Raw genomic sequence first — 25,611 nt, 5'->3', positions numbered from 1 at the left:
TTTGTTATCCAGTTAATTCAAACCACAAACTCATTAAGGATTAAAACCTATTAGCCTGTGGTGCAGCTTTTAACAATTCTCTTTAAGGAGAAATTTGCAAGCATCACATTGAACCAACAGCCCCATCTGGAAGCAATTTTGTACCCTTCCAGCCTTTGCTATTCTAAATTACATTAAGTGCAAGAGCCCCAGATTTTTTTTCACATTTTTTAAACACTTCCAAGAACAAGTGCCAACGCATCCACCTTGTGATCAAGATAACACCATGTGATAGGTCCAGGCTGCTTCACAGTATTGACTAATTTTCAGCACAAAAGTCAAGGCCTTGCTTAGATTCCCTCCCCACATCTGTGTCTTTTGCAGCTCAATTTGACAGATGGAAACTGTACCAAAACAAGACTGCTTTTCCCCACATTTCTCAGCATGTTCTTGGATTGAAGTATGAGGTAGACACCTTTGATATGTTCAGCACTTTGGGGGGTTTTTGATGATTGGTCTATTGTTAATAATTTCTAGATAAATTTTCCTAAGTAAGTGAACTTAAATCTTGAAACAAGTCCTGTGGATGCAGTTTGTGTCTGTAACAGAACTTCAAATGCAATAACTTAGATGGATTTAAAATAATATACATTTTCCTCACGGTTTTACTGACTAAACATCAAAGTTATATAATGAAGGCAAACAGTGCAAGGTCTCTGAACACAGATGAAGTCTGATGCACACATTAAGACAAACCTGTCCCTTGTGAACCTATCAGATGTTCTTCAGTAAGAACTCTGGGTACACCAAAATCTGCAGATACTGTAAAACAAACTTTTAACCTGTTTTTTAGATACAGAACCTTGCACTCCTACAGAATATTTACAAATGCAGTCCAGTGGCATAACTGATTGGCAGCAGCATGTTTATAATTATCAATAATAAGAGTTTAAATGAGTGAAGTCAGTAAATGTTTACCTGAAGTGACAGAAGGGATTTTGTAACTAGATGTAATGCGGTAATATGGTGGATTATCCATATGGGTGACTCCTGAACTGACAGGATCCGTAAGCTGAAGTTCACTCACCAGCTCTTCTAGTAGTTGCATTGTTTTGTCTCTACCCAAATAAACAATGACTTTCTTTACCTGCAATAAAAAACACATATATATAAATATTTATTTATTTATATGAAAATATTTGAATACCACAACTTGTTAGAATCAGTATCTACCTGCACTGCAAGCAACGATACATGAAACTTACTTCAGTTCTAAAAGCAACCAAAGTTGCTTTCCTAGCTGTCAACAGCAGGAAGCATGGGGAATACATCACAACAGTAAGAAAGTAAATTTTCTGTGTTCCAGAAAAATTTTCCGTAAATTTTCTGTATTCTTCTGACAATAAAGTTTGAAAGTATGCTTCTGAAAATCATTTAAGCAAAAGATTTTCTTACAAAGGTTTTAGCAGCACCTGAGACCAACACTGGAATGAATGTATTCTGATATAATTTCTTCTTGATATTTCACAATTCTGTTCCATACTATTTCTTTTCCTGCATATTATCATATTTTTCTTCATGCTATCCTGCAGTGCTCTCACATACATTTTCACATAAAATAAAATTGTTTTGAGGGTGCTTGGGATGGTTTGTGGGGTTTTTTTGTATAATATTGGTCATGAAATAATGATGCTCTGCAGGGTGTAACTGGTGCTTTATTTTCCTGTATTATCTGACTGCTTTTCAGAAATATACTAAATTATAGCATGAGAAAAAAATTATTCATTGTGTACTCTTAATAAAATTAATCCAAGTTTACCTATCAAACTCTGAAGATTACTTTGTATGACAAAAGAAAATAACATGCTAAGACACGTGGAATTTTAGTAACTTTTTTACATTTTTATTATTTAATCACTTAATAATATCTATGGTCTTCATATAGTCCTACAATCATTCAATTAATGACAAATTAATTAATTTAATTGATTCTGTAATTTTGACATAGATGTCCAAAGTAATGCAAACAAAAGAACTGAATTTGATTTGTTCATAGTATTAGTGGTCATAAAATACAGGGTGGAGATTTTGATACTATCAATCCAACCTCACATTTTTATTTGGTGATCTTTGCTGCCAGACATACTAATTTTTAAAATATCAATAAGCACCAATGAGAGATCTGTCACATACTCACATAAGGCAAAAGGCTGGGTTCACTGTTCACTCCACAAATACTGATCAAGAAGTGCAAAATTATTTTCAGATTCTTTGGCCAGCTGTCTGCCAAAGTAGTCCAGACATTTTCTATCTCTGACCAAGCCACTTCATCACCATACTAGAAAACAAAATAAATGTATGTCCTGAAAACTTCATCAGAAAACACTGTACTCAGAAATTATCTGCACTGATCAAGCAAAACAGGCTCTAGAAAAAAAGAGACATAAATCTTGTAGGAAACTGTTGCCTTTTCAATGTTCCAGAATGATGCTTTCACGTGATTTTTTAAAAACATTTTCTGGAAATAGCATTTTCTTCTATAGATATAATTGTATAAAAATATATCTAAAGATATGTGTACATATTTTATATCCCATTGATATATAATACATTAGACTGAGGAAGCTGGGCCTTTCTAGTCTAGAGAAGACTGAGAGGGGAGGGTCTCATTAATATATATATTTATAAGTATCTCAAAGGTCAAGAGGATGGTGCCAGACTCCTTTGGGTGGTGCCCAGTGACAGGATGAGGAGCAATGGGCATACACTAACACACAAGAAGTTCCATCTCAACATGAAGAAGAATTTCTTTCCATAGAGGATGGAGAGCCCTGCAACAGGCTGCTGGGGGAGGTCACGAAGCCTCCTTCTCTGGAGACCAAAAACCCACCTAGACAAGTTCCTGTGTAACATGCTCAGGGTGACCTTTGGCAGGAGGGTTGGTCCTGATGATCTCCTGAGGTCCCTTTCAACTCTAACAATTCTGTGCAATTTAACAGAGACCCAGTCTCCCAGTTGCTGAAAATACTGAATAAAACTCCATGGACCACACACTGACAAGAGCTTTTAATTGATAGTTCAAAACATGATCTCTCATCACTAAGATTCTTATTGACAGGAGCATTGCATGTGAGCAATACTTCTCTGTTGGAGGTAGCTATGATAGGAAGAAGGAGAGTCAATCAGGTAGCAAGAGAGGTTCCAAAACTCCACTTTGAGATCATAGGTACACAGGCAGTTAGGTATGCTCTATCCAGCTAGACATCTATATTGCAAAACATTAGTTATATACTGTCACTATACATAACAATTATACATAACAATTACTATGACATTTATGTAATATATTACATATTTCTTGGAATACCTCAAAACTTTAGGGTATAGTTTGGGTACTCAAAGCACTTCCACAAATATAAACAGTACCTCTTGAAAGCTTGGTCACATAGTATCTCTGAAGAGTATTTTCCAGCATCCTAAACAGAACAATCCACTGAAATAGATAAGCATGTAAGTAATTAATTTTACCTTTGCAGTCATGTACATCAGATTGTTCAGAACCATAGCTGTAGCCTGTGGTGACCCCCAGCCTTCTCCTCGTAGCCATCGTCTGCTGTTCACCATCATTTCCCTGTCCTTCAGAGAATCTTCTTCATCTTCATCTTGCCGACGAATGGTTGGCAAAGGTTTCAAGTCCACCAACTCAATATTGTTCATCCATGGCAGCAGATAATGCAGCATCACCTGTCTCCCAGCTGGGTGAGCTGTTTGGATTCTCTGACTCACTTCTGCCATTCAAAAATTAGGTACATACATGAATTCCAAATCAATAATGAGAACTGGCTTGGTGATAACAACAATCATGAGCCCAGCACACCATACTGATATAATGTCATGCTGATACAGATGCATTTTTTTTGTTTAGCTGACTAGTGCCATTTCATAATGATAAAGTCTACAGTCTTCAGCAGAGCTAACTGAAGACACTGCTGACAAACAGTACGATGAAGAAATCACATTAGTATGCATATATATATATATACACATATATATGTATGTATATGTGTGTGTACATATATTCCTTGAATTGAAGGAGGGCACTGAAAAACCTATGGCATGAAAATGTACCACGTTTGGCAAAAAAACACTTAAAATTTTTTCTTCCTTATATTAGTCCTAGTAGGTTTTTTTTTTAAATTATGTAATAGGTTATTATTCTGCAATTGTTTAAAAATGCTGCAGAATAATATATTTAAGCAATCTACAATAAATAACACACCAAAGGGAACAATGAAAGAATGTTTTTTTTTAAATTGCAAATTATTTCTATAATGTGATTTTCCATGGTTATTAGAAAGTCAGTAAAATATTTTTGATTCATGTTCTTTCACCTTGAATATATTTCAAACAAGTGAACAAAAACTGTCACTTAGTAGGCTTTTTTGTCTCTATTCAATATGATGATGTTGGTGTCCTGATTTTAGTGAATTACATATAAATCAGTTATTGAAAAATAAGAATGACACATTTTGTACAATGCTTTTGACTTGATGAAGTTTTTTGTTTTGTTTTAAAATCATACCTGAGAAGATAGCAAGTGTCAGCTCAGGATAAGTCCTTGCTAATTCTTCTGACAGTTGATAATAGGACATAGAATACAAATGTGGTAAAGGAGAAGGCTGTCCCAAAACCCCATCCATCCGCTGAACTTCCAGTTTGTGAGCATAACGGAACATCTTTGGTTCCAAAATCTACAACAGTAATGTTCAGATTTTGAAGCTAAATATAGAGCTACTGTAGAAATTTTTATACAAAAATCACTTTTTAAGTTAATGCATCTATTCTCAGTTCATGTTTCTTATCTATGCAGATCTCCATACACCTACAGCATTTGCTGACACGGTGGTAAATTAATAGAAGACTAGCTAAGGTACATTCTACGTGATGAGTTTCCAGCAATAAAGTTCCAAAACCTGCTTTCACAAAATACCATCTTAAATACAAATTTATCTATAAAGAAATGCAAAATACTATTTAACATTTGCATTTCCAAACAACACCAATTTTTGCTCATCTATGAGACATGGACAGGAACAACACAATCTCTGATGTGGTAGAGATGCAGCAGGAGGCTGAAGCATTCTGATACTTTAAAAATCAATTTGGGTTGATTTTGACAAGTAGTGTCCATGTGAGAAGAGAGATGGGGATGATATATCAATAAGGGTGTGACTTCAGCGGGGACTTCACTGTTGAATTCAGCTGACCAAAAAACCTTATAAAAAATCTCCAAGACTTAAGGTTGGAGCTACTATCAGCACAGATTTTTAAACACTAATGTGACCTTAAGTTTACCCCTAAATGACCTCAGAAAGGAATATACAAAAGTAAATTAAATGGGTAACAAGATCATCACTGTCATCTCTCCACATGGACAGATGAAAAAATGTTTGGTAATAGTGCAAAAATCAGAAAACTGATAGCTACCCCAGCAGACAGAGAAGGCTTGGGAAGGAATCTGCTTCTCTCTGAGGTGCCTTTGGACAAAGGGAGCTATGTATCACTCAGTTTCAGGGCCAAATCAAGAGAGTCCTGATTTAGGTTGTTTCCTGAAAAAGCAGGTACTATGAAAATACAGGTCTTGAGTGCATGGAAACAGACAGACTTTCAGGAAAGTCTATATGTGCCAGGTAAGGATCTGGTTTAACTATGTACTAAAATAGAGAAGAAAAAAAACAACGTTGTTTTTCAATTTCCTTACTGAAGACAACTAAACAAAACCATATTTTTTTTAATATATAGGACAATTATTATTTTAAAAGAAAACAAAAATCAGAATTAGCTTACAAACCTGCAATAGTTGCATAGCAACTTCATAGATAGCCCTAGTAGAATCAGCTGCTTTAAACAGTATGAGATTCAGGAGGGTCACTGTATCACACTGGTAATCCCTATGAAAGAATGGCAAGTATGAAAAACATAAAATTACATTTGGTTTTCTAAGATTTGAAGTTCTACATAAAAGCACACTGAAAATGGAATTTTTAAAGCTTTGAAAAATGCTGTAGCACCTGTTTTGGAACACGTTGGCTATGGCTTTAAAGCAGCCAGCTGCTACCCGCTTGGAACCTGTGTAACACCGGTCAACGGCCCAGTACATGAGGTTACTCTGGTCAGGATTGAGTTCCAAGAGCAGCATCACTGCCTCACAGCCCAGCTGGTGAACCTAGAGAACAATAAATATATTATGTAAAAATGTAGAAAAAAAGACCAACTTACAAAGTGGCATAAAATAGGAAAACAACTATTTAAGAAAGCTGAAACCTTTGGGAACATGAAATCTTTTTCATCCAAAACCAATGACACCATAGACTAAAGTAGCAGCAGATAATTCTATCACACTGTTACTGTTCAACTTGCACACAGTCATAAATTATTGACACAAATAACTAGAGCTCTATTGACTTTTTTTCCCCTTCAGTTCCAAGGCTAGCTTGAGCTTTTTTCTGTCTCACACCGAAACACTGCCCTGAAAGCACTAGATACAAAGAAGCATTTAAAGACAAGCAAGAATTCCAGTGGGATACAAGGGATACATCTGCATGGAGACTTGCATCTTTCCTGGACTCAAAGTAGCCCACAGGTGCTGTATTTTTATGTAGTCCTAGCGTTATAGGGCAATGAGGTCCTACCTTTAAAGCTTACCTTGCTGTTCAGATGAAAAGCTTGGTCTTACTAACTCCAAAGGACCCCAAGGAACTCTACAGTCTCACAAGAGTTCATGTTCAAAATCTCATCTCTTTTAAATTTGTGGAGCACCTGACTTATTACTACAACTTAACATGGTTGGTCAGTTTATAAACAATATACAGTGCTTCACCCCTTGTCCTTTCCTCTTCAATTCTGTTTCTCTTGGTGTCTGATTAGGGACCACCTTCCTCAACAGGGTGAATACACGTGAAGGACAGTGCAAAACCCTGTGCTACTAAAACAGCTTTGAGCTTAAGTGGAGCACTTAGGCAAATCTGTCTGCAAACTCACTAAAACATGTGTTTGAGGCACTGATAGTTGCAAAGTGATGTTGACATTGCTTGTATTACCTTTTTATCTTGTGAATCCAAAATATTATCCAGCCATTTGTATAAATAGCCATCAGATGAAAGCCCAACATTGTCTGCAACAGGGCCACAACACAGTACAGCAGACATAGCCTTTGGAAAGCAATGAAAAACACGTTTTAATAACTCATATACAGGAATTGCTCTTACTCAGTCCACTAAAATATCAGATAACTAAATACTAACCTGTTAAGAGAGAAAGACCAAGGGCAATAAAAAATGTTTAACATTTTATTCAAGAAATTATGAAATCATATTTTCCCCAACTTTCAAATACAAGGAAGGGTCAATACTAAAATGCTGACATATTGAAGAGTTAATACACCATTAACCAGTTTCATTGCTAATTTACATTTAGAGGAAAGCCTTTAACTTAAGCAAATGAGAACTAAAGTGAGGAAGTGAACATTCAGTAGTGATTATAAGAAATTTCAATGGCAAGTGCAATAGTCACAGTATGGGAAAAGCGGAACTGACATAAATACACATATAAGCAGAAGGAATAAAAAGGTGCTAAAACATGGATGTGAAAACCACATCTCAAAGCCCAAATGTTGAATTTGCATCATGTTGACATAACAATCTATTTCCAAAATTCAGAAGTGTTAAAATACCTTTAATGCACAGTATTGGTGTCTGTTTATTCGCATGTTTCTATCACTGTATCTGTCCAGGGGAGTAAACATGATACTAAAAGGGCCTGCCCAGTGACTGAACAGCATAAATAGACTGTGGCGTAGACTCTGCTGTGGAAAGACACTTCTTCTCTGGTGAACTGTAAGAAATACACACAGTTATACACACTCCTCCTGTAATTCTTTAAGATAAAGCATGTAATGCAAACAGACCCAAACTATGAATATAAAAGGAAAAATCCCTGTAAAGATCCACTATTATTTTAACACCATAATGCCTGGATGTAGATTGACTACTGTCCTGTTTAATGCCAGTAGTGTACAAGAATAAGTTATTTATTAGTACACAGAACTCAAATACATAAACAATCAACAGGACTTTGCCAAACAGTACCAAAATCTCTTAAAACTAATACTGCTAAAGTTATACTCAAAAATGATGTCACTAATTTTTTTAATAAAAGTATTCTGCAAGTTCAGATAAGAAGTGTCTTTTGGTTTAGTTTCTGTTTGGTTGGTTTGTTTTTTTTAAATATACTGCATATTAAATAATCAGTAATCAGAAGTTACATTTTTACATACCTGGAACATTTTGGATGATATTTGCCACTAAGGCACTAAAATGGCATCGGATATCTTTCAATGTATCAGAATCCTTTTCATTTTCTGCTTCTAGGAGTTGTCTTGTTAAATCAACATACTCAAGTAAAGTGTTGTTGAGGGAATGTGTTTCATTATCAAGGCCACCACTTGCACTGAACAAATAAAGTAAATTTAGAAAATCAAAGAGCACAGTAATTACATATAACATTTGAATAACATCATTATGTTTTTTTATCTTTAAAAAACCCTACAACCTCATCACTGCAAATACTTAATTCAAAGTAATTTCTTCATCCAGCTTCTACTTCAGCAATACAGTAAAAAACTCCAGTGAAAGCAAACTAAGAATCAAACCTAATTATCTGAAGTCACTTATCCTTCCACAGAACTAGCTTTTTTACTGGGGACAAGTGTTAACTAAAATCTTCAAACATGAAGTCTCTTCCCCCTCCCCTTGTGAGAACTTTAAAAGACAAGGGAAAGAATGGTTTTAATAGTTGGATTCTATAATATCAGCATGCTGATAAACATTTCAGCAATGCTTCTGAGGCAATTTTCTGTAATACACTTGAAGGTTGAGAATTTCACGCATATATTGTTACGGCTGACAAATACATATCTAAGTATCGTTGTCAAATTGTGGGGGGAGGAGCCAACCATCTCCTAGACTACTTGCTCTTATACAATTCCACACGAATAGGAAAAAATTTCCTAAGGACTTTTGTAAAACATATGCCAAAACTTCTTTCAAAGTGTCCCTACACAAGCAGGGTAAACTGAGGAAAAGAAAACAACTGAGTTAACATTCTCCATCCTTCAGAAGTCCAACATTAATGAGCAGCAGCCTTCTCTGCATAGGATGTGCTGACTAGCACCAGCACTCCAAGTAAGGCAGAAGTTCCTGAATTATCACAGAACAGTTACAATTGGTGCGATGTTTGAGCACACACAAACAAAAGAGACCATGATGTACTGCCTGTTCAAAGTATGGGGAACAGTAACATCTTAAATAAAACATAGAACACAGTGACAAAGAACATGGGAGCGAGAGGGATTAGAAAACCAGCAAAATTCTGAGTTTTATAACCCCATGTCTATTTATTTAGTGATATACTGAAACTCACTGATGAATTTTGCATGCTTGTTTTACTGAGTCATAGTCAGTGACAACTCACGAACACCAAGAATTTCTCATGCGTGCTGCCCCTACCTGTGACTAATGACACCAGCATCTGCCAACAGTTCAAATATTCGCACTAGTTGTACTCGTAAAATATCTCGACGCCTGCGCCGTTTCATGTTCTGTCCATCAGAGGAAACACAAAATTACATGAAGCAGAGGAAAAACTAAGTAGAAAACCAGAGTAGAATATAAAAGCATTATTGTATCTGTACTACAACTGGCATCTGTTATCAGAGGTGCCCATCTTTTAAGATAAGTTACCAAAATTGCTAATAAGTTTAATAAACCAGACAGCGAACAAACGTTTTCCCTGTTGCAGCTCTGAGATATACCAGGTTTGCTGCTACATGTATTATCCAGCCTCCTGTCATTAAGTGCAATATATAAAACAATGAAGTGCAACAGGCAGTCTCCCCACATATTTTGAGGGAGGTGACTCTGCCTCTCTGTTCCAATCTTGTGACACCCCTCCTGAAGTACTGCCTTCTGGAGGCCACAAGCACATGGGCATACTGGAGTGAGTCCAGAGGAGGGCTGCAAAAATGATCAGAGGGCTGGAGCATCTCTCTTGTTAACAGAAGCTGTGAGAGCCAGGGCTGTTCAGCCTGGAGAAGAGAAGGGTCCAGGGAGACCTCATTGTGACCTTTTAGTGCTTAAAAGGGGCTTGTAAGAATGATGGGGACAAACATTTTAGCAGGGCCTGTTGTGATACAACAAGGGGCAAAGGTTTTAAACTAAAAGTGGGTAGATTTAGACTAGATATAAAAGAGACACTTTTTATTATGAGGGTGTGAATCTCTGGAACATCTTGCCCAGAGAGATGAAAGATGCCCCATCAGTAGAAACATTCAAGGTCACCACATTGATGGTGCTCTGAGAAACATGATGTAGCTGAAGATTTTCCTGCTCATTTCAAGGTGGGTGGACTAGGTGACCTTTAAAGATCCTTTACAACCGGAAATATTCTGTGATTCTGTGATTTGTATGCAAGCCTGACACAACACACAACAGTACAGTAACATTTTGAAACAGAAGTGCTATTCCTTTTCATCATTTTTATTAGAGCAGTCAGCTGAGTTTACAACCTTTTCCACTAAAAACCACCACCACCACCAAACCCCAACAAAATTAGTGGACATTTAAACTCAATTCTATGTCATAGCTACCACTAATTGTGGGAATGTCATTGATGATATAATAAAGTAACAATTGTGTAAAACTATGATTAGGTTAAAGAAATTAACTGAATGTGGAAGAGGTTACTGTATTTTTTCATCATTTGAAATAAAATCTCTGATACAGGAATAACAGAGATCTCAAACATGAAGCTCTTCTAATGCAAACACTTCACAATCATTTGAAAAAGCAATATTTCACCTTTTTATCTGTTATACTGACTGTTTGTAAATGCAAAAAATTAAAGAAAATAACTAACACTTCCTCTTTGTAAAAAGACAGTTAAAACTGTACTGAGTATAATGGAAATTATTTAATTACCTCTGGCCTTCTTTCAAGTGCTTCCTTAATTATAGGATGTAATTCTTCTATTAGTTCCCTGAAGTAAAATAATTAAAAGGATAAAAACAAACATTAAATTAACATCTCAACTGAAAGATGTTTCTCAAGAACTAGTATTAAAACAAAAGTTAAAATACCCTCAGGTTTTCCTTCTTTATCTGTAGCTTTTAAAAGCAAAGTTTCCTAGAAAGATATTTTCCTAATTTAAAGGAGATTATTAAATTAACTCCAAACAATTATCCCTAAATTTGCATTCTCCAAGTATTATGGCTTATTTCTATCACAGATAATTTTAATTTATTTTCATATTAAGAGTTTAACAAAGCCATATGGTGCAGATGGATATCATTACAGGGAAAAAAGGATGCTGGCAGCTTATCATACAATGCCCTTTCAGCTATTATGATGCATTTAGTTGTTAATACTGTTTCTTTAAGTCCAGTAACAAAACACTGACCGTAGTTAGACCAGTCTCTTTGAAAACTGAAACAGGTTTTGACAGCGTGCTTACATCCCCCTTTTGTTCTGAAGCACCACAGTTTTTCACTACTCGATTCCTGCTGCCAAACTAAGATTCCCATGACTTCAAAAAGGAGGTAGGGAAAGGAGATCAGTAGTATAGAAGTATGCAGATAACATACTACAGTAAAAATATATTTGGTTTACTTTCATATTTGTTATAACTACTGCCTCCAGATTTGTTGGAGTGGACACATTCTTCTACTTCTTGTGGTGCCCCAATTGAGATCTATCAAAAGCATAAACCACTTCAAGTTTTCATGGTAAATGACTGACTCCTCTGATACCTCATGCAAAGTTCCTCCTTCAGAGAATGGGTCCAGGTGATCAGAATGCTGCACAAATGTTTGTGGTGTGCTCATTTACAAGAAAGTTAAGCATGGTTAGATATTGCTATGTATTTTCTTTCAAACACAGAAAATAACTTGGAAGAAATTTTTCTGTGCTATAATATAGTAAAGGGTAGGCTTACAACGAAGATCAAGAGATACCTAGAAGAATTTATATTATCAGTTACACAAAGCAAAAATATTATTCTAATAAATGTATGTGGATTGCATGCATATAGTCTAAAGTGGAAAAAGTTCCTGAGCAAACATAACAAGTGGGGAGGAACAGTGCCTAAAACCACAAAAGCTAAACACCAAATCAGTGCAGAGCAGCAATGGTGAGGGGTAGGCTACAGCTAGCATCTGGTGTGAGTACATGCACTAGACAGAGAAAAAAGCTGGTCATAGAAAAAAAAACACAATCTGAAATTATAAAACTGATGAGGAATCAGATCTTTTTCTTTTTAACTTGCTGGATGAGTTGTTTCTAATTCAGAAATCAAGGATTTCTGGTAAAATTGTCTCTGAAAGCATTTTCTAGACTTTATAGCTGTTAAGCAGCTCTTCAGGATCATGGCACAAAGTTTTGCTTTACTCCTGGCAGCAAATGAAGTCAGATATCATACAAAATTATAAGATTATCAAGGGATATAAACCAGAATACGACAACTGAGAACCTGGCATTAATATCAATATTGATTTTTTGTCTGAGACAATATGGGACACAAGTGACTGGAGAGAAGCATCATCTTATTCAAAACCAACAGTACAGCAATTCCTGTTCCTTCTGCAGAAGCAGAGTTGGTTGCTGTGCATGGTACAACTTTATAATTCTCATAATAACTCTCATAATCTCAACTTTATAAATCATAATTTCTCTCAGCAGCAGAGATTGGCTGCTGTCAGAGAACATCTGATGGCCTTCCCAGGAGGTTTTCTTGTCCTCAGATGTTCTCTCTCTTCATTCATCCTCATAAAGAGCAATTGACAATACCAATAAGGAGAGTTTATCAACTACTACAAACTTGGTTGTAATTAACATTTCAAATGTTATTAGTCCACATAATCTGTTCTTTCAGATACGGGCAGCTTTAAATACCAATAAGCTATTTATTCTTTCTACTAACTTCTTTTTCTTTATGCAGGCATGACCTCCACATAAAATTTTTACAATCTCTAACCATCTCTATCATGCCTCTAAATGCTAGAAAAAACAATGAGAATCAGTTGTCAGAGCTTTTTAAAAATTCTTAAAAGAAAAAAAAAGAAAAAAAAAAAAAAAGGAAAGAAAAAATGAGCTCAAATTCCCCAGCTTTATAACCAATTAGAATAGAAACAGATGAAACACAACAGTTACCTAAAAGCTCCTGGGTTGGTCCTGCCAAGTCCCAGGACAAGAGATTCTGTAATTTCCATGCTCTCAGAGCGCATCATTGGAACTATGTGCTTAAACAGGGAGGAAGGGGATGGAATGCCAATAATCTAAGAAGAAAACCAGAACAAAACACAATGAAGTAGCTACCACAAGGTGGTGACATGAAAACATCTGCTGTAATTTCACAGTCTATTCACACTGGACCAGTGACTCAAAATGATAAAAGTGAAATTTATCTTTGACATGGAAAAGATTTCCTGAAATAGCAAAATAGTTTAACTATTTCTTGCATCACTGAATTTTCCTACTCAGAGGACAATGAATTGCACAATATGATATACAGATGCTTTGCACATTAATGTATCTGCCCTCCTTGGGGAAGAAGTAGATTTCTGGTGTCCAACTCCTTAGACTCCTGAGTGGTTCTCAAAGAGAATAAAGCTTTCAGTAGAACTGGGGAAAGTATCTTGGTAACAAACAAGTGGAACAGGCTGCTTCTGTCAAAAATCAGCTGCATAGTCCATGAATTATCTTTATGTCTACTGTATCTTCTACGGGAAGTCAAAAATGAGATGAACAAAAAGAAGCAAAAGAAGAGGGGAAAAACCCCATAATCTGCAGATAAAATGCATTGTATTTTCCCAATCTGTGATTTCAATCTGTGATTGGGAAAATACAACAAGATACATCATGCCTGAATAGGTCCCTGTTTCAATTATTGAAGTGAGAGTCTATTTGCTCAGAACTACAGAAGTCTAATGACAGCAAAACCACCCCTTTAACAGCAAACAAAACATTTCCTTATTACTGCTACATAAGATTTTGAGATTTGGTGAATGTCTTCATTATGCAACTGGATTTGCTTTAAAAACATACTACAGATTGGGAAAAGCAAACTAAAACAGTATTCTAAACAAATGAAAAACAAAGGTATCCTAAAATTATTTTCAGACAAATTATACCAGTTTCTAATCACGATAGAACATAATACACCCTCTGGTGTTTCTATTTTCAATAAGATGTAGACTTATTTACAGAAAGTATTAGAAGAACCTACTCTTGAATCAATGCTATAACCACTGTCTGGGGTAGACGCCAGCGTCTCAGGAGGGGAACATCTCACAGAGCCTGTGGAAGTGGAGGAGTTTGAAGAAGATGCTGCACTGCAGCAAAGAATCAGGTAGTTTCTCCAGAGCCCAATATAGGAGTCACTGCTTGTAGTAGTATTTACTTTCTTTGCGTTGATAGGGCTGCTATTAAAAAAGAAAGAGAAGAGCTCAGTAGAGTAAATTAAGCTTACTGCATTTTACTTTGGTTTTCTACTGAATTTATTTTTCAGTTATATATATGCCATGACTTCCCAAATTGTTAACATAGTAAACTTTGAATAAATTATTCAGAGCAGACTTGTACATCAATAATGCATGCTTTTATATTCAAATCTGCTGAACTACAATATGGCCAAAGGCATTAATTAATGTTAGCTCCATATTTTATACAGATAAATCTGCTTTAATTTTTTGTGATATAAAGCTGAATTAAATCCACAGACAATATCAAGAATTTATGTTACCTCAATGAAACAATAATGACACTGCAATGATGATAAATCTTGAAATAATATAATATAATGTATTTACTTTAGAAATAAACTTACTTGATATCTACTTGTGGAGACAGCAGTTGAAGTCTTGTATAAGCAAATGTCCAAGCATAGCTTACAGCTGTTGGGCAGTGTTTTGGAAGATTTTCCTGCTTCATGAAACTTGATAGGCTTATAATCCATGGATCTTGGCCTTGAGTCACATGTGCAAATATCCAAATATGTGAGGGACTGACCACGTCAAGGTGGTGGCTGATTGGGGAGGAATTCCAGTCAGCCAGAGTTTGTAAATCTATTGAACTGGGACAGTACAGTAAAGTAGTCTGCGTGCATAGAAAAGACAATGAGGAAATATTTAATACCCATGTATTTTAAGCAACAATATCTTTTGTTATATATCTAATAAAGTATCAGTATCAAAAGCACACCCGTAACAGAAAAAAAAGTAATTTCTGGGGCTTTTTACAGAAGATCTTAATGTGAACAGCTATAGAAATATGTTGTTTGTGAACAAACTGGTATTAGGAAATAGCAAATCCTAGAAAAACACCCTTTCATGCATAAAGATTTAATTCTTCCAAAAGATTTGTACTCTAAAAGCCTTACTACTGAATTTCAATTTGTTTCCTAATCCTAAAATCAGAAGTTTCCTTGATACTTAGGAGTTTACGATAAATACCCAAGTATGGAATTCAGCTGTTATTCACTGACAGTTATTAGAGCATTCATCATGGATAAAGGGCACGTTGACTGTTATGACACTGTATTACTGCAGAAAAAAACAGTGCCTTTTGCTTTTAAGAAATTGCAGTCGGTGAGCAAGATGAGAAAAAACAGATAGACACAGCTCTCAGTGTTTATATGGTGGTGATAACAACACACTATCAGTCAGAAAGTTTACAGTGGTGGAGTCAACCTCACAACATTCCTCGATTTTTGCCTTTTTGTGGTGTTAAATTGCTATTAAAATCAGCATGAACATAATGACGCTATCATTTGAAATACATACTATTCATTTGGGATAGCTTTACAGAATTACTTCATCTTACAAGCAACTTTACATAAAAACGGTCCTACCTGGTCAGCCCCTGTGAGATGTATGAAACTCTCCAGGATAGTAGCACTTAGTCTGTCCATTACATCTATAGCCAACTCATCATCACTCTACAAAACACAAAGCATACCAGGCTCAAAGAATGTCAAAATAAAAGCAGTTTCACCAGGCAGCCTAAGAATGGGTCATCAACTGTTACCTTTGAAATTTCTAGAAGTGTGAACAAGGCCCTTATTTCTCTGAGAACGCTGACAGCTAATCTCCTGGTGGCAGGCCTTGTGCTGCAAAGGATGACCAAAGCAAAGCCTTCCACCACATGGAATACACTGGAATAAAGGGTCCTCTCCAGGGGAAGGGTATGGGCAGCCCCATTGGACACACCACGCTAAGAAAAACAACACAGAAGTTAAGCAAATAAAGAAAAAATAAACACAGCTAAGATACAGTTCCATTATTAGCAATGGCTGATTTAATAATAAAATATTCAGATTTTTAGGTACTGGTCAAATTTTGCATTATGAGAATGACATAATATTAGTCACTTCATTTTTTATCACCTCTCTGAATTTGGTCCAAACAAATACCATAAGAACATCTTTATTTCACTTTCTCACAAGATGATGCAATGAGAGCAAAATTTCAAAAACCTCAAGCAATACTCTTTTGTAAACAATTATGATATTAAATTATTTGGACCCTTTCTACTGGCAAGTAAAAAATGGTGGGCTTAATTCTACTGTTTAATAACTCCTACATATTTCCTATAATGTAAGCAAAATGTGGTCATGAATTAGTGTTCACGTAATACTTAATAATTTGGGACTAATTTTATTTTGATAAAAAATGTTAATTTAAAATGAGAGATCTAGAAGTCTTCAAGTGCTGTAAGAAATTTAGCTAAATATTTATTACTTAACAAAACCAGTAAAGCCCACTACTAAGTTTGTATGTAGATTCCAAGTATGTTTTAACATCAAAGGACCTTATATAGATATACCTGAGCATCTTGGGTTTTATTGTGCATTTGGGCTGCTTGTTTCCACTGATTTATGAGCTGCACTAACATTTTTACTGCATTGTCAAGAAGCGTTGGGTGGATGTCAGTCACTTCACGCACAATAAAATAAACAAATCCTGAAAGAACATCTTCCCGCCAATCTGGAAAATCAAGCATTAATGCTTGGAGTGTATTGAAAGCCAATGCACGAAGTTCTTCATCCATATGAATTGTCAGCCTGTTTAGAAAAAACATTGGTATCATCACCCTAAAAAAGCATACTCTTAACCAGCCTTTCTAATTTAAAGTTTGGTGTTTACTCTTCCTTCTTTACTGTATAATGTAGAACAGTTCCACAGAGATTCATTTTCTGCACTGAATAAAACTGAAACTGGCCAGTAACAGAAGACACTTCTACTACAGCAAAATAATGTGAGGTTTCACAAAACTTAATACAAATAAACAGCGTTCAAGAAAGACTATCAAGTGTTTAACAAAGGTGGATCTTTGCAGGTGTCTGAGCTCAGCAGACCAGCACCCTGTGATGTATAAGCTATTTTCTTCAAATTAAAATTGAAAACAACACATTTGTTTTGCAGCTAAAGGACACTTACTTTGGATATGAGAAAAAATTCACAAAACAATCCTTTGCACATATACTTAAAAAACTGTCTAAGCCTGCTATGGTAGAAGACACCTCTTCCAGTATTATAATATTACTTAATAATTTCATATCTTTAATACTATTTTAAACATTGAAGAAAGAGTGTTAGAAAAATCTTATTTTCTTAAGTTATTACTAACTTTTTATATTTATAATTCAATCCATTATATGAAAATGGATTTATAATTTCCAACTATAAGTTGTCCTGTATTTCTGTGCCAGACTATTCTTACATTTAAAATTTTAAAAAATCTTCTCAACTATTTATCAGTACTGACAAGGTATATTCGATTTAAACTGAGATAAGAGATGGAAGAATATGGGTTGTGTTGGATCACAGAAAAATGGAAAAACAAAGCAGGATTAGTAGAGAAAAATACTGAAGCTTCCCCCAGGTGCCTGTCTCAAATTTTGGCAATGTCAAACAAGAATGACTTTATGAAAATTTATAGTATTCGCAACAGAAGAAAAAAAGAGAGGAAAAAAAGTATAGCAGTAACAAAAAGATAAAACAAGTTCAAAACAACAAAGCAACAGCAATAAATTCCTAGTTCTCAGAATACTCTCTCTAAAAGTAAATGCAAAGTCTGCAGGATAAATTTGCCTCCTGCTACTATAGCCAGGAAAAGCTGACCAACTGCAGAAGGCTGGCAGGAGCAGCGAGGACAGAGCCTGCATGCAGCGACTCATGCTGCAGAGTGAGGACACTGACAATCGTGCACACGCAGCATTTGAAAAAGAACATCCACTAAGAGCACAATCCCGTTTCTCTTACCTTGCAAGCAATTCAATGAGGTCAGTCCTACTCATGCCATCTGGAATCAGTCTTGGAATAGCAGCAATGCAAGTTCTGAACAAATCTATCTTAGGTTTTCTCTCACCCCTACAAAAGCAGTTTATAATCAATAAAGAGACCAGAAAATTGATTTCAGTACACTAGAAATGTATTTTCCATTTCATGCCACAACTATGGAGGTAACAAACATTTTTATCAATAATTAATGAAACTAACATTCACTTAATAGTCCAGTAAAAACCCCACAACTGTAACACTTTAATGATGGCATCTGCAACATAAGAGAATAAAAAGAATGTGATGCTACTGTGACAGTGAAAATGCTGCAATTCAGTACATACGTAATCATATCTTCCGGTTCTTTATTGGACATCTGCACACTAGTCATGCACATGGGCCTTCCAACTTCTTTGTCCAAATGCCTAAGAATGCTATCCAGTGCTTTTCTGACTTGAGGATAGTATATGGACATTCCTGAAAAATCAAAGAGTTCTATCACCTTCTTTCATATTTTTATTAAAATATCTGCCACTTATTCAGGTTAGGACAAGTTTCTTATTGCACAGATGACATGAAATATATACTTTAACTGTCAAAACAAATGCATGTATTTATTAAATACATATCTATAAATATAAGACATTATACAAAAGTAGAAGTTTCCTGCGGGAAAAACAAAAGCAATGAAGTAACCATTAGCTGCTTCTTATTTTCTCAATTCCAAGCTTTTTAGTTCTAGTTTAAATTTGACATGTTGAAACAGTCCTTTGAGATGACTACCTCATTCATAGAAAATCAACAAGGTACAGGGATCAAGATTGTCTTACTCCACTCAGCTGAGAGACATTTGGGACATTTTAAGAGTGACATCAAGAAAAAAAAAAACTTGCCATGCTATTAACCACACTCACTGCACTCAGGCTTCTTTGTACTTATTTTGCAATAAGTGCAAAACACTTTAAGAAAAGACATGGGTTTAGTCTGAGACACCAGCGGGTCAATAATGTCTAGCAGCCCTCTCTAAGAATCAAAGTAATTCTTGCTAACAATTAAAATAAATACATAAATAAAGTTACCCTAATGTACTGATGAGAATAATTAGGAATATACACATACATATTGAAATGCCAACTTGCAAAAGAATACAACATACCTATAACTTTTGCTTCCTCATCTGTCAGTGTTTTATTAAGAAAAATTTTCTTCACACGTAGAGTATTTCCTGATGGAAGAACAACTCCTGTTGTTGGCATCGGTGGTTCACCATCTTTTTGCTGCAAGCTATCTGCTATGACAAGGAAGACTCTGAGGCCAATATTCATCCTCTTCAAGAACAAAAATGGGAGGAAAAAAGGGAAGAGAAAACAGAAAAAATTACAATATTGAAGTAACACAGAGACAAAATACAAATTGCATTTTTCCTCTCTTTTAAACAGACAGCAGGACAGAACTTATTTAAATGTTACATATTAGGGTAATGAAAGTAACAGGAATAGAGCTTAAGTTTTCTGTGCCAGCCCACACTGTGATTCAAGTGAACTTACTTGGCCCAGGCTAAGATACAGAATATTTTATAGTACTGAGCACTCAAGGACTTGATTTGAACCTCTAGAGCAACACACTGAAGACAGACATTGCTAAACATCCCATCTGTTAGACTGGGTCTTGAAGAGCGAGGCATGACTTTCCTGAAAAAATGCTTTACAGTTACACTGTACCAAAAAACCCATATTTTCTGAAATTGTTCTTGAAATCAGTCTTAACTGTAGAACTGCTTGCTCACCTAAAATCAAACAGCAACGGTGCACAACAACAATTATTTCTTTAGTGTTAGCAGAACACTCCTTCAGATATTCATTAATCTGCTTTTATTGTGGTGCAAACAAAGTTAACCACTTCCCCCCCAAAAATCCCTCAATGCCTTGTTCTCATGGCATGTAAGTAATGAGCTTTTATTACCTCTGGATTAATCGTGAAGGTTTTAGGTGATTTTCCAACACTAAGAAGATCAAATATTATTTCTTTCATTGCAAAATCCAAACGTTCCTACAAAGAAAAATAGATTTGTATGATCATCTCTTTTCCATTAATACACCTAATTTCTTGACTTTGCACAGCTACTGGGTATCATGTCTTAAAAGTTATTTTAAAAGTTTATAAAATATTCCTTTTTTCCTCCTTATTCTTATGACTTTTTTTTTAAATCTAGTACAACTCAACACAGCTCATCCCCTGATATGGTTGAACCATTTCTCCTGAAAAAATTCCCAGACAATTCATCATCAGATCAAACACATTTCTACAAATAAGATGAGCTGTTAGAAAAAAGAAACTGGGATAAAGAGAAGTCCTAAGGTAGAAAAACATACTACAATATAAATACAAAAAAATATAAACAGTTATGAGTTGTGCATCCTGCCTCATCCTTGTATGACCAAAAGCAAATAGTTTTGGAAGCTGAAGCACAGACAAGCTATTTCTAAGACAGGAAAAGATGTCTCTAATCTATAAAGTTAAAGATTAATGAGAGCTCATCATGTGAGATTGCATCTTGCATTTTGATATTAGGACAAGAAAAGCACCTAAAATAATATAAATCATACTGTAGTGCTGACTATATACTACTGCATTCATTGCATACTATTTCTGTCTATTGAGGTCAGTCTCCAGGCTAAACATAAATAGGTATTACTGTTCTAATTCTTTGTCCCTTATAAAAATACCATAATGGATTTAGAAATTCTATTACAAACATAGGAAAAAAAAAAATATATATACACACACTGCCCCCAACAGTGCAATACAAATGTAAATACTAATCATCATAATGTTTGTACATACCAGTTTGTGATGTTTAAAAAAAAAAGTTTTGCCACCACTAGAAAGAGAATGAATTCTTTCGTTTGTTACACGTATTTGGAGAAATTCTACTCAAGATGAGACCATTAATTCAGTACAAACATTTTAAAAACAAACCTTAAACTTACATTTCTTCCAAATGATGTTCATCCTACTATTCTGGCTCTACCTAGATGTATTCTTACCTGAGCAATGAACTGAATAATCTTCACAAATATATTCAGAGGTGTGTCTCGTGGGACCACGCTGCGCGACCCTTTTGGGAAAAGTGCTGATACAATGCTCATGAGACGGCTACAAGAGTTTAGAAACAAAAAGAAATAAAAAGATCTTTTAAAAATAGATACTTGTAACAGCACTGATGTTACAGTTCAAATCTGGAAGAGTGTGTGTGTATATGGACCTACTATGAAATAATATGGAAGCCTATACAGGTAGGAGGACCACGTACAGAAAGCCCAACACCAGCTGTCACAGGCAATAGGATCATGGGTTCCTCTATGAACTGAAAAATATCCTGTTTTAAACCAGTTACTAACAGTCAGGAGGAGGGGCAAAATCTGAATGACTATTCCAAATTCTCATTATACACAATTATAAATAAAACATTTTATTTCCAGTCCATACTTAGTGATGGACACTTCATACCCAATTTGTTCTGTCATCATTAGTGCCTTTTGACTTTAATAAATTTCCTGCTCATCTCTCTGCCTTCTTCTATCCCTGCAAAGACAATTCTAGACTCTGTTAATTCTTTCCATCAAAGTACTCAAGGGCTTTTGGTTTTCTCTGTTAAGAGAAAATATTTATTGCTTACTTGACTAAACCATCCCTGAGCTGGCTTCAAGCTCTCTTCTGATATCACTAGATTGGAATAAAATCTCCATCATCAGTAGTTTAAAATACTTTGTATAATGAACTTACCTTTGAGTTACAGTGTTGCTTTCACATTTAATTCTAATAACATAAACCCACAATAACCTATACAAAGATTCCAGTGCAACTCGGGACATTTTGGGATCTTTATTCTGTAAAATAAATTTAGAAATACAGTTATTGTTGCCTGTGAGACACTGACAAAATTCATTATAATGTTTATTTACTTTTGAAAATAATTTTTTTTAACAATGAAAGCAGATGGGTTTAATACTGACTACAAGTTTTTGATATTTAAAAAAAAATAAACAAGCCTGTATTGCATATTTCCTAACCTTAAATTTATTTAACTAGTAACTCCAGCTCATTTTACACATCTCTAACTCTGAGGGCAGAGCAGTAACTAAAAAGCAGATATTCCTCTTGAGATGAACACACCAAGAGTATATTGCTTTCAAGAACTTTTCTCAGAAAGCCATTGGTAACAAATGCCTACTTCATAGCAAACCAATTTTTAGTTTGTCTAAAACATTGGAGTAGCTGCTTTGGATCAGGCACAAGGTCTCATTCCATCACTCAGCCTGTGACAGCAGACAATAGCAGGTGCAGAAGAAAAGAATGCAAAACAGGGAAGGAACACAAAGATGCATCTCTGGGTGTGGCTTCAGACAACGCAGACACTTCCTGCAGGCTGTATTAGTGTTTGTCCACTTTCAATGAACTTTTATTGTAACAATTATGCTACTGTTTCTTGAATTAATATAAAATCTAGCAGCACAATTCAGTTTAAATAATGTACTGAACACAAAATGATTTTTGTCTTCAAGCTGCTACTGAGTTTAGCTTTGCTCCTCCAAGCTCTTAAACTGTGTAAAACAGTAGCTAACATTCTTTGTACCAGCTCTAGAAGCCTCCTTTCCAAATAGGGATTCTTGAAGTACTTACAATCTAGAAGTGTCCAGCAAGATTCCTGGACCTGGCCATAAGTATAAATTTCTGAATATAATAAATGATTCCGAGTTGTCAACTTTTTGGGCATTATCCCAATTCAAACTAATAAATCCAAACAAAACTAACAAAAAAGCAAAAACAGAACCCCAAAACCACACCTTCCCCTTCTCCAGTGAAGTCCCACTGTTTCAAGACACATCTATATGATGACTTGAACATAATTAATTTCATATTTTGTGCCACAAGCCAGTGAGTCAGAATTGCAGATGCCTTTGTCCTTCCAGGACAAATGGAATGCAAATTCACAAAGGGTGTAAGTGGAACTAAAAAAACATACTGTTCAAAAAGAGATGGTCTCACTCATGGTTCTCTCTCCCACAACCTCAAAGCTCCCTGTACATTAATTCTAGCAGTAAGAAAGTCCAACTCGCACCCATAAGCTGATCAAAATAACCTCATGTCCATGTCTGCGTAAAAGATTATATACACAAAGGAGAGTAATTTTGGTGGCTTTAACACAGGTGGGTCCAAACTACTGGTTTTGGCACGAAAAGCCTATCACAGAATCACAGAGGCAGAAGTGGTATTTCAAAGTAGGACAGACAAGTAACACACAAGATTGACTACCAGAATATTAGAGGGAATAACTTAACCCCGTTTACATCACTGATAACGCTGTTCTACCTTCCCTTCACACATCAATGTGTGCTACCACCACCTCTGAATTAGCACCTATAGCTAGGCAGTAGTTAAATTTAGGGAAATGATCTGGACAAAATCTATCCAGCAAGAAGATACACCTGTCCCTGTTTACTATGCACACTGATAAATGTCTCACTCTTCAGTTAATTTACCTGCAGTGCTACTGTGAGGAAGAAGGAAATGTAACTGTACCAGAGGGTAAGAGTGGGATAGGTTTGATTCTAATCAGCTTAAACAGCAAAAACCCCACAATATTATTATTCATTGTATTTAATTTACAGGCCAAGAATTACTGATTGTCAGAGCAGAAGGGGAATTCATTGGTATAAATGTTATCAAAGTCTATCTGAAATGCATCTGGAAATGAGTAATACTTCAATTTTCTAATTTCTGATATTCTACAGGGGAGCTTAATTTACAGGTCCAGAAGTAAACAAAAAAATTATTGTTGGCTTTCAATCATCTAATAAAAAAATGGTAGAGGTAGCAGATAGTTTAATAATGTGTAAACAATGTTCCATCTGTTAGCAGGTGTATCATCCAATAGAGCTACTTCTGAGTAGTTATGACAAAGTTTGCTTGCTATAAAGGAAAAAAAGGAGCATATATAGAGGCATTAAAAAGAGTTAGGAAATAAATTTTGCAGTACTTTTATTATTTTAAGCATTGAAAACTTTCATTATCACTTCCTACAATGAAGAGCTAAAAAATATTCTAGCACAAAATTGCTTTTGGGGTCTGAATTACAACACTGCATGTACACCTGGAGTTTAGATGTCAGTATTTATTTTCTCTTAGACATTAGAGCAACTAGAATAAGGAATAGATGGCTATGTAATTCAACATCTGGCAGAATTTTAGTCTTTTTTGGATGATATCTGTCACATTTTAAAGTATGCTATATGTTTGGGGTTTTTTAAACATAGTTTTGTTTAAAATTCTAGAACTTTTAAACATAAATTATGGTATCAGCAGACTATGAAAAAAGTTGTCAGGAACAGTATCTGTTACAAAACCAAAAATGTAAGAGCAAATTAAAACACATTAAAATGAGTCAATGAAACAAATCTCAATGATGGCAAGAAACAAAATAGCATTTTTTCCACGTTAGTCAAATGTAGTCACTTACTGAAGAAAGTACTTTTTAATACTGATGTTAAACTTTTCTTCTGTTCTGAACTAAAACAATTTCTACTTTTTAAAACCTGCAAAACCAACAGTGTAAAAGTCTTTCAAGTTAGTGCACTGCAAGTTGTTACAGTAAATCAGTTTCACATTTTTTTATTGTGAAAATGTTTTCCGTTTGCTCACATGCAAGACACTTTTTGAAATGAAGTAACAGAAAAACCCATACATCTGAATAGGTAGTTACTTCCAGAGGAAACATGCACTGGTGTTCAGGGAAACCAGCTGTGATATTAATAATCAATCTCACAAAGCCACACTTTCACCCCCAAGGAAAAACTGGTATTAGACAATTTTCTGATTTTTCTCCTTTACTCCCTGGCAAGAGAAAAACATCTTTGAAACATTAGCTATCCTTAGTCCTATTGCTTCTAACAGTACTAACAGCAATTTTACAAAGAAAGGAAAGCACAAAATACAACAAATAACATAAAAAACCAAAACAAAAGTATTTACATGAGACAAAGCAACATTTCACTGAGTTACAACAACGTATTAACTCACCTGCAGTGTTTCTATTTGTTTTCTGATACTGTTGTTAGATGGCATCTAAATAAAGCAATGTGAGACAGCAAAACATAACAAACATGAGAATGGAAGGCACATGCATGTTAGATGAAAAAAAGCTCAAAACCAACAGATAGCTGTCTAGCAAGGACTCTATT

At 35.2% G+C, this 25,611-nt stretch overlaps 1 protein-coding gene across 14 annotated transcripts in view; it reads right to left on the bottom strand.

The window, feature by feature from the left end:
* FRYL (FRY like transcription coactivator) overlaps window positions 1-25,611 on the bottom strand; it is a 163,598-nt gene that overhangs the window by 47,976 nt on the left and 90,011 nt on the right. For 9 of the 14 annotated variants that reach the window (XM_054633078.2, XM_077177557.1, XM_077177555.1 and 6 more), the window contains 24 exons: window positions 25,451-25,495; window positions 22,157-22,260; window positions 21,418-21,526; window positions 20,333-20,419; window positions 19,527-19,698; window positions 18,715-18,847; window positions 18,353-18,460; window positions 16,914-17,151; window positions 16,116-16,301; window positions 15,940-16,026; window positions 14,917-15,185; window positions 14,317-14,512; window positions 13,242-13,366; window positions 11,016-11,073; window positions 9,546-9,637; window positions 8,315-8,487; window positions 7,712-7,872; window positions 7,080-7,190; window positions 6,051-6,205; window positions 5,831-5,930; window positions 4,562-4,730; window positions 3,508-3,767; window positions 2,177-2,317; window positions 958-1,126 (listed from right to left, as the gene is read on the bottom strand). In XM_054633078.2, the coding sequence (XP_054489053.2) occupies window positions 958-1,126; window positions 2,177-2,317; window positions 3,508-3,767; window positions 4,562-4,730; window positions 5,831-5,930; window positions 6,051-6,205; window positions 7,080-7,190; window positions 7,712-7,872; window positions 8,315-8,487; window positions 9,546-9,637; window positions 11,016-11,073; window positions 13,242-13,366; window positions 14,317-14,512; window positions 14,917-15,185; window positions 15,940-16,026; window positions 16,116-16,301; window positions 16,914-17,151; window positions 18,353-18,460; window positions 18,715-18,847; window positions 19,527-19,698; window positions 20,333-20,419; window positions 21,418-21,526; window positions 22,157-22,260; window positions 25,451-25,495 (3,448 nt within the window). Of the gene's footprint in view, window positions 1-957; window positions 1,127-2,176; window positions 2,318-3,507; window positions 3,768-4,561; window positions 4,731-5,830; window positions 5,931-6,050; window positions 6,206-7,079; window positions 7,191-7,711; window positions 7,873-8,314; window positions 8,488-9,545; window positions 9,638-11,015; window positions 11,074-13,241; window positions 13,367-14,316; window positions 14,513-14,916; window positions 15,186-15,939; window positions 16,027-16,115; window positions 16,302-16,913; window positions 17,152-18,352; window positions 18,461-18,714; window positions 18,848-19,526; window positions 19,699-20,332; window positions 20,420-21,417; window positions 21,527-22,156; window positions 22,261-24,890; window positions 24,913-25,450; window positions 25,496-25,611 lie in introns of those variants that run through there. The other 5 variants (XM_054633075.2, XM_054633076.2, XM_054633079.2 and 2 more) reach the window with 3 other exon arrangements.

This window comes from Agelaius phoeniceus, chromosome 4 (genome assembly GCF_051311805.1).
Source record: "Agelaius phoeniceus isolate bAgePho1 chromosome 4, bAgePho1.hap1, whole genome shotgun sequence".
Classification (NCBI taxonomy): Eukaryota; Metazoa; Chordata; class Aves; order Passeriformes; family Icteridae; genus Agelaius; species Agelaius phoeniceus.
This window is presented reverse-complemented; position numbering and strand designations above follow the sequence as displayed.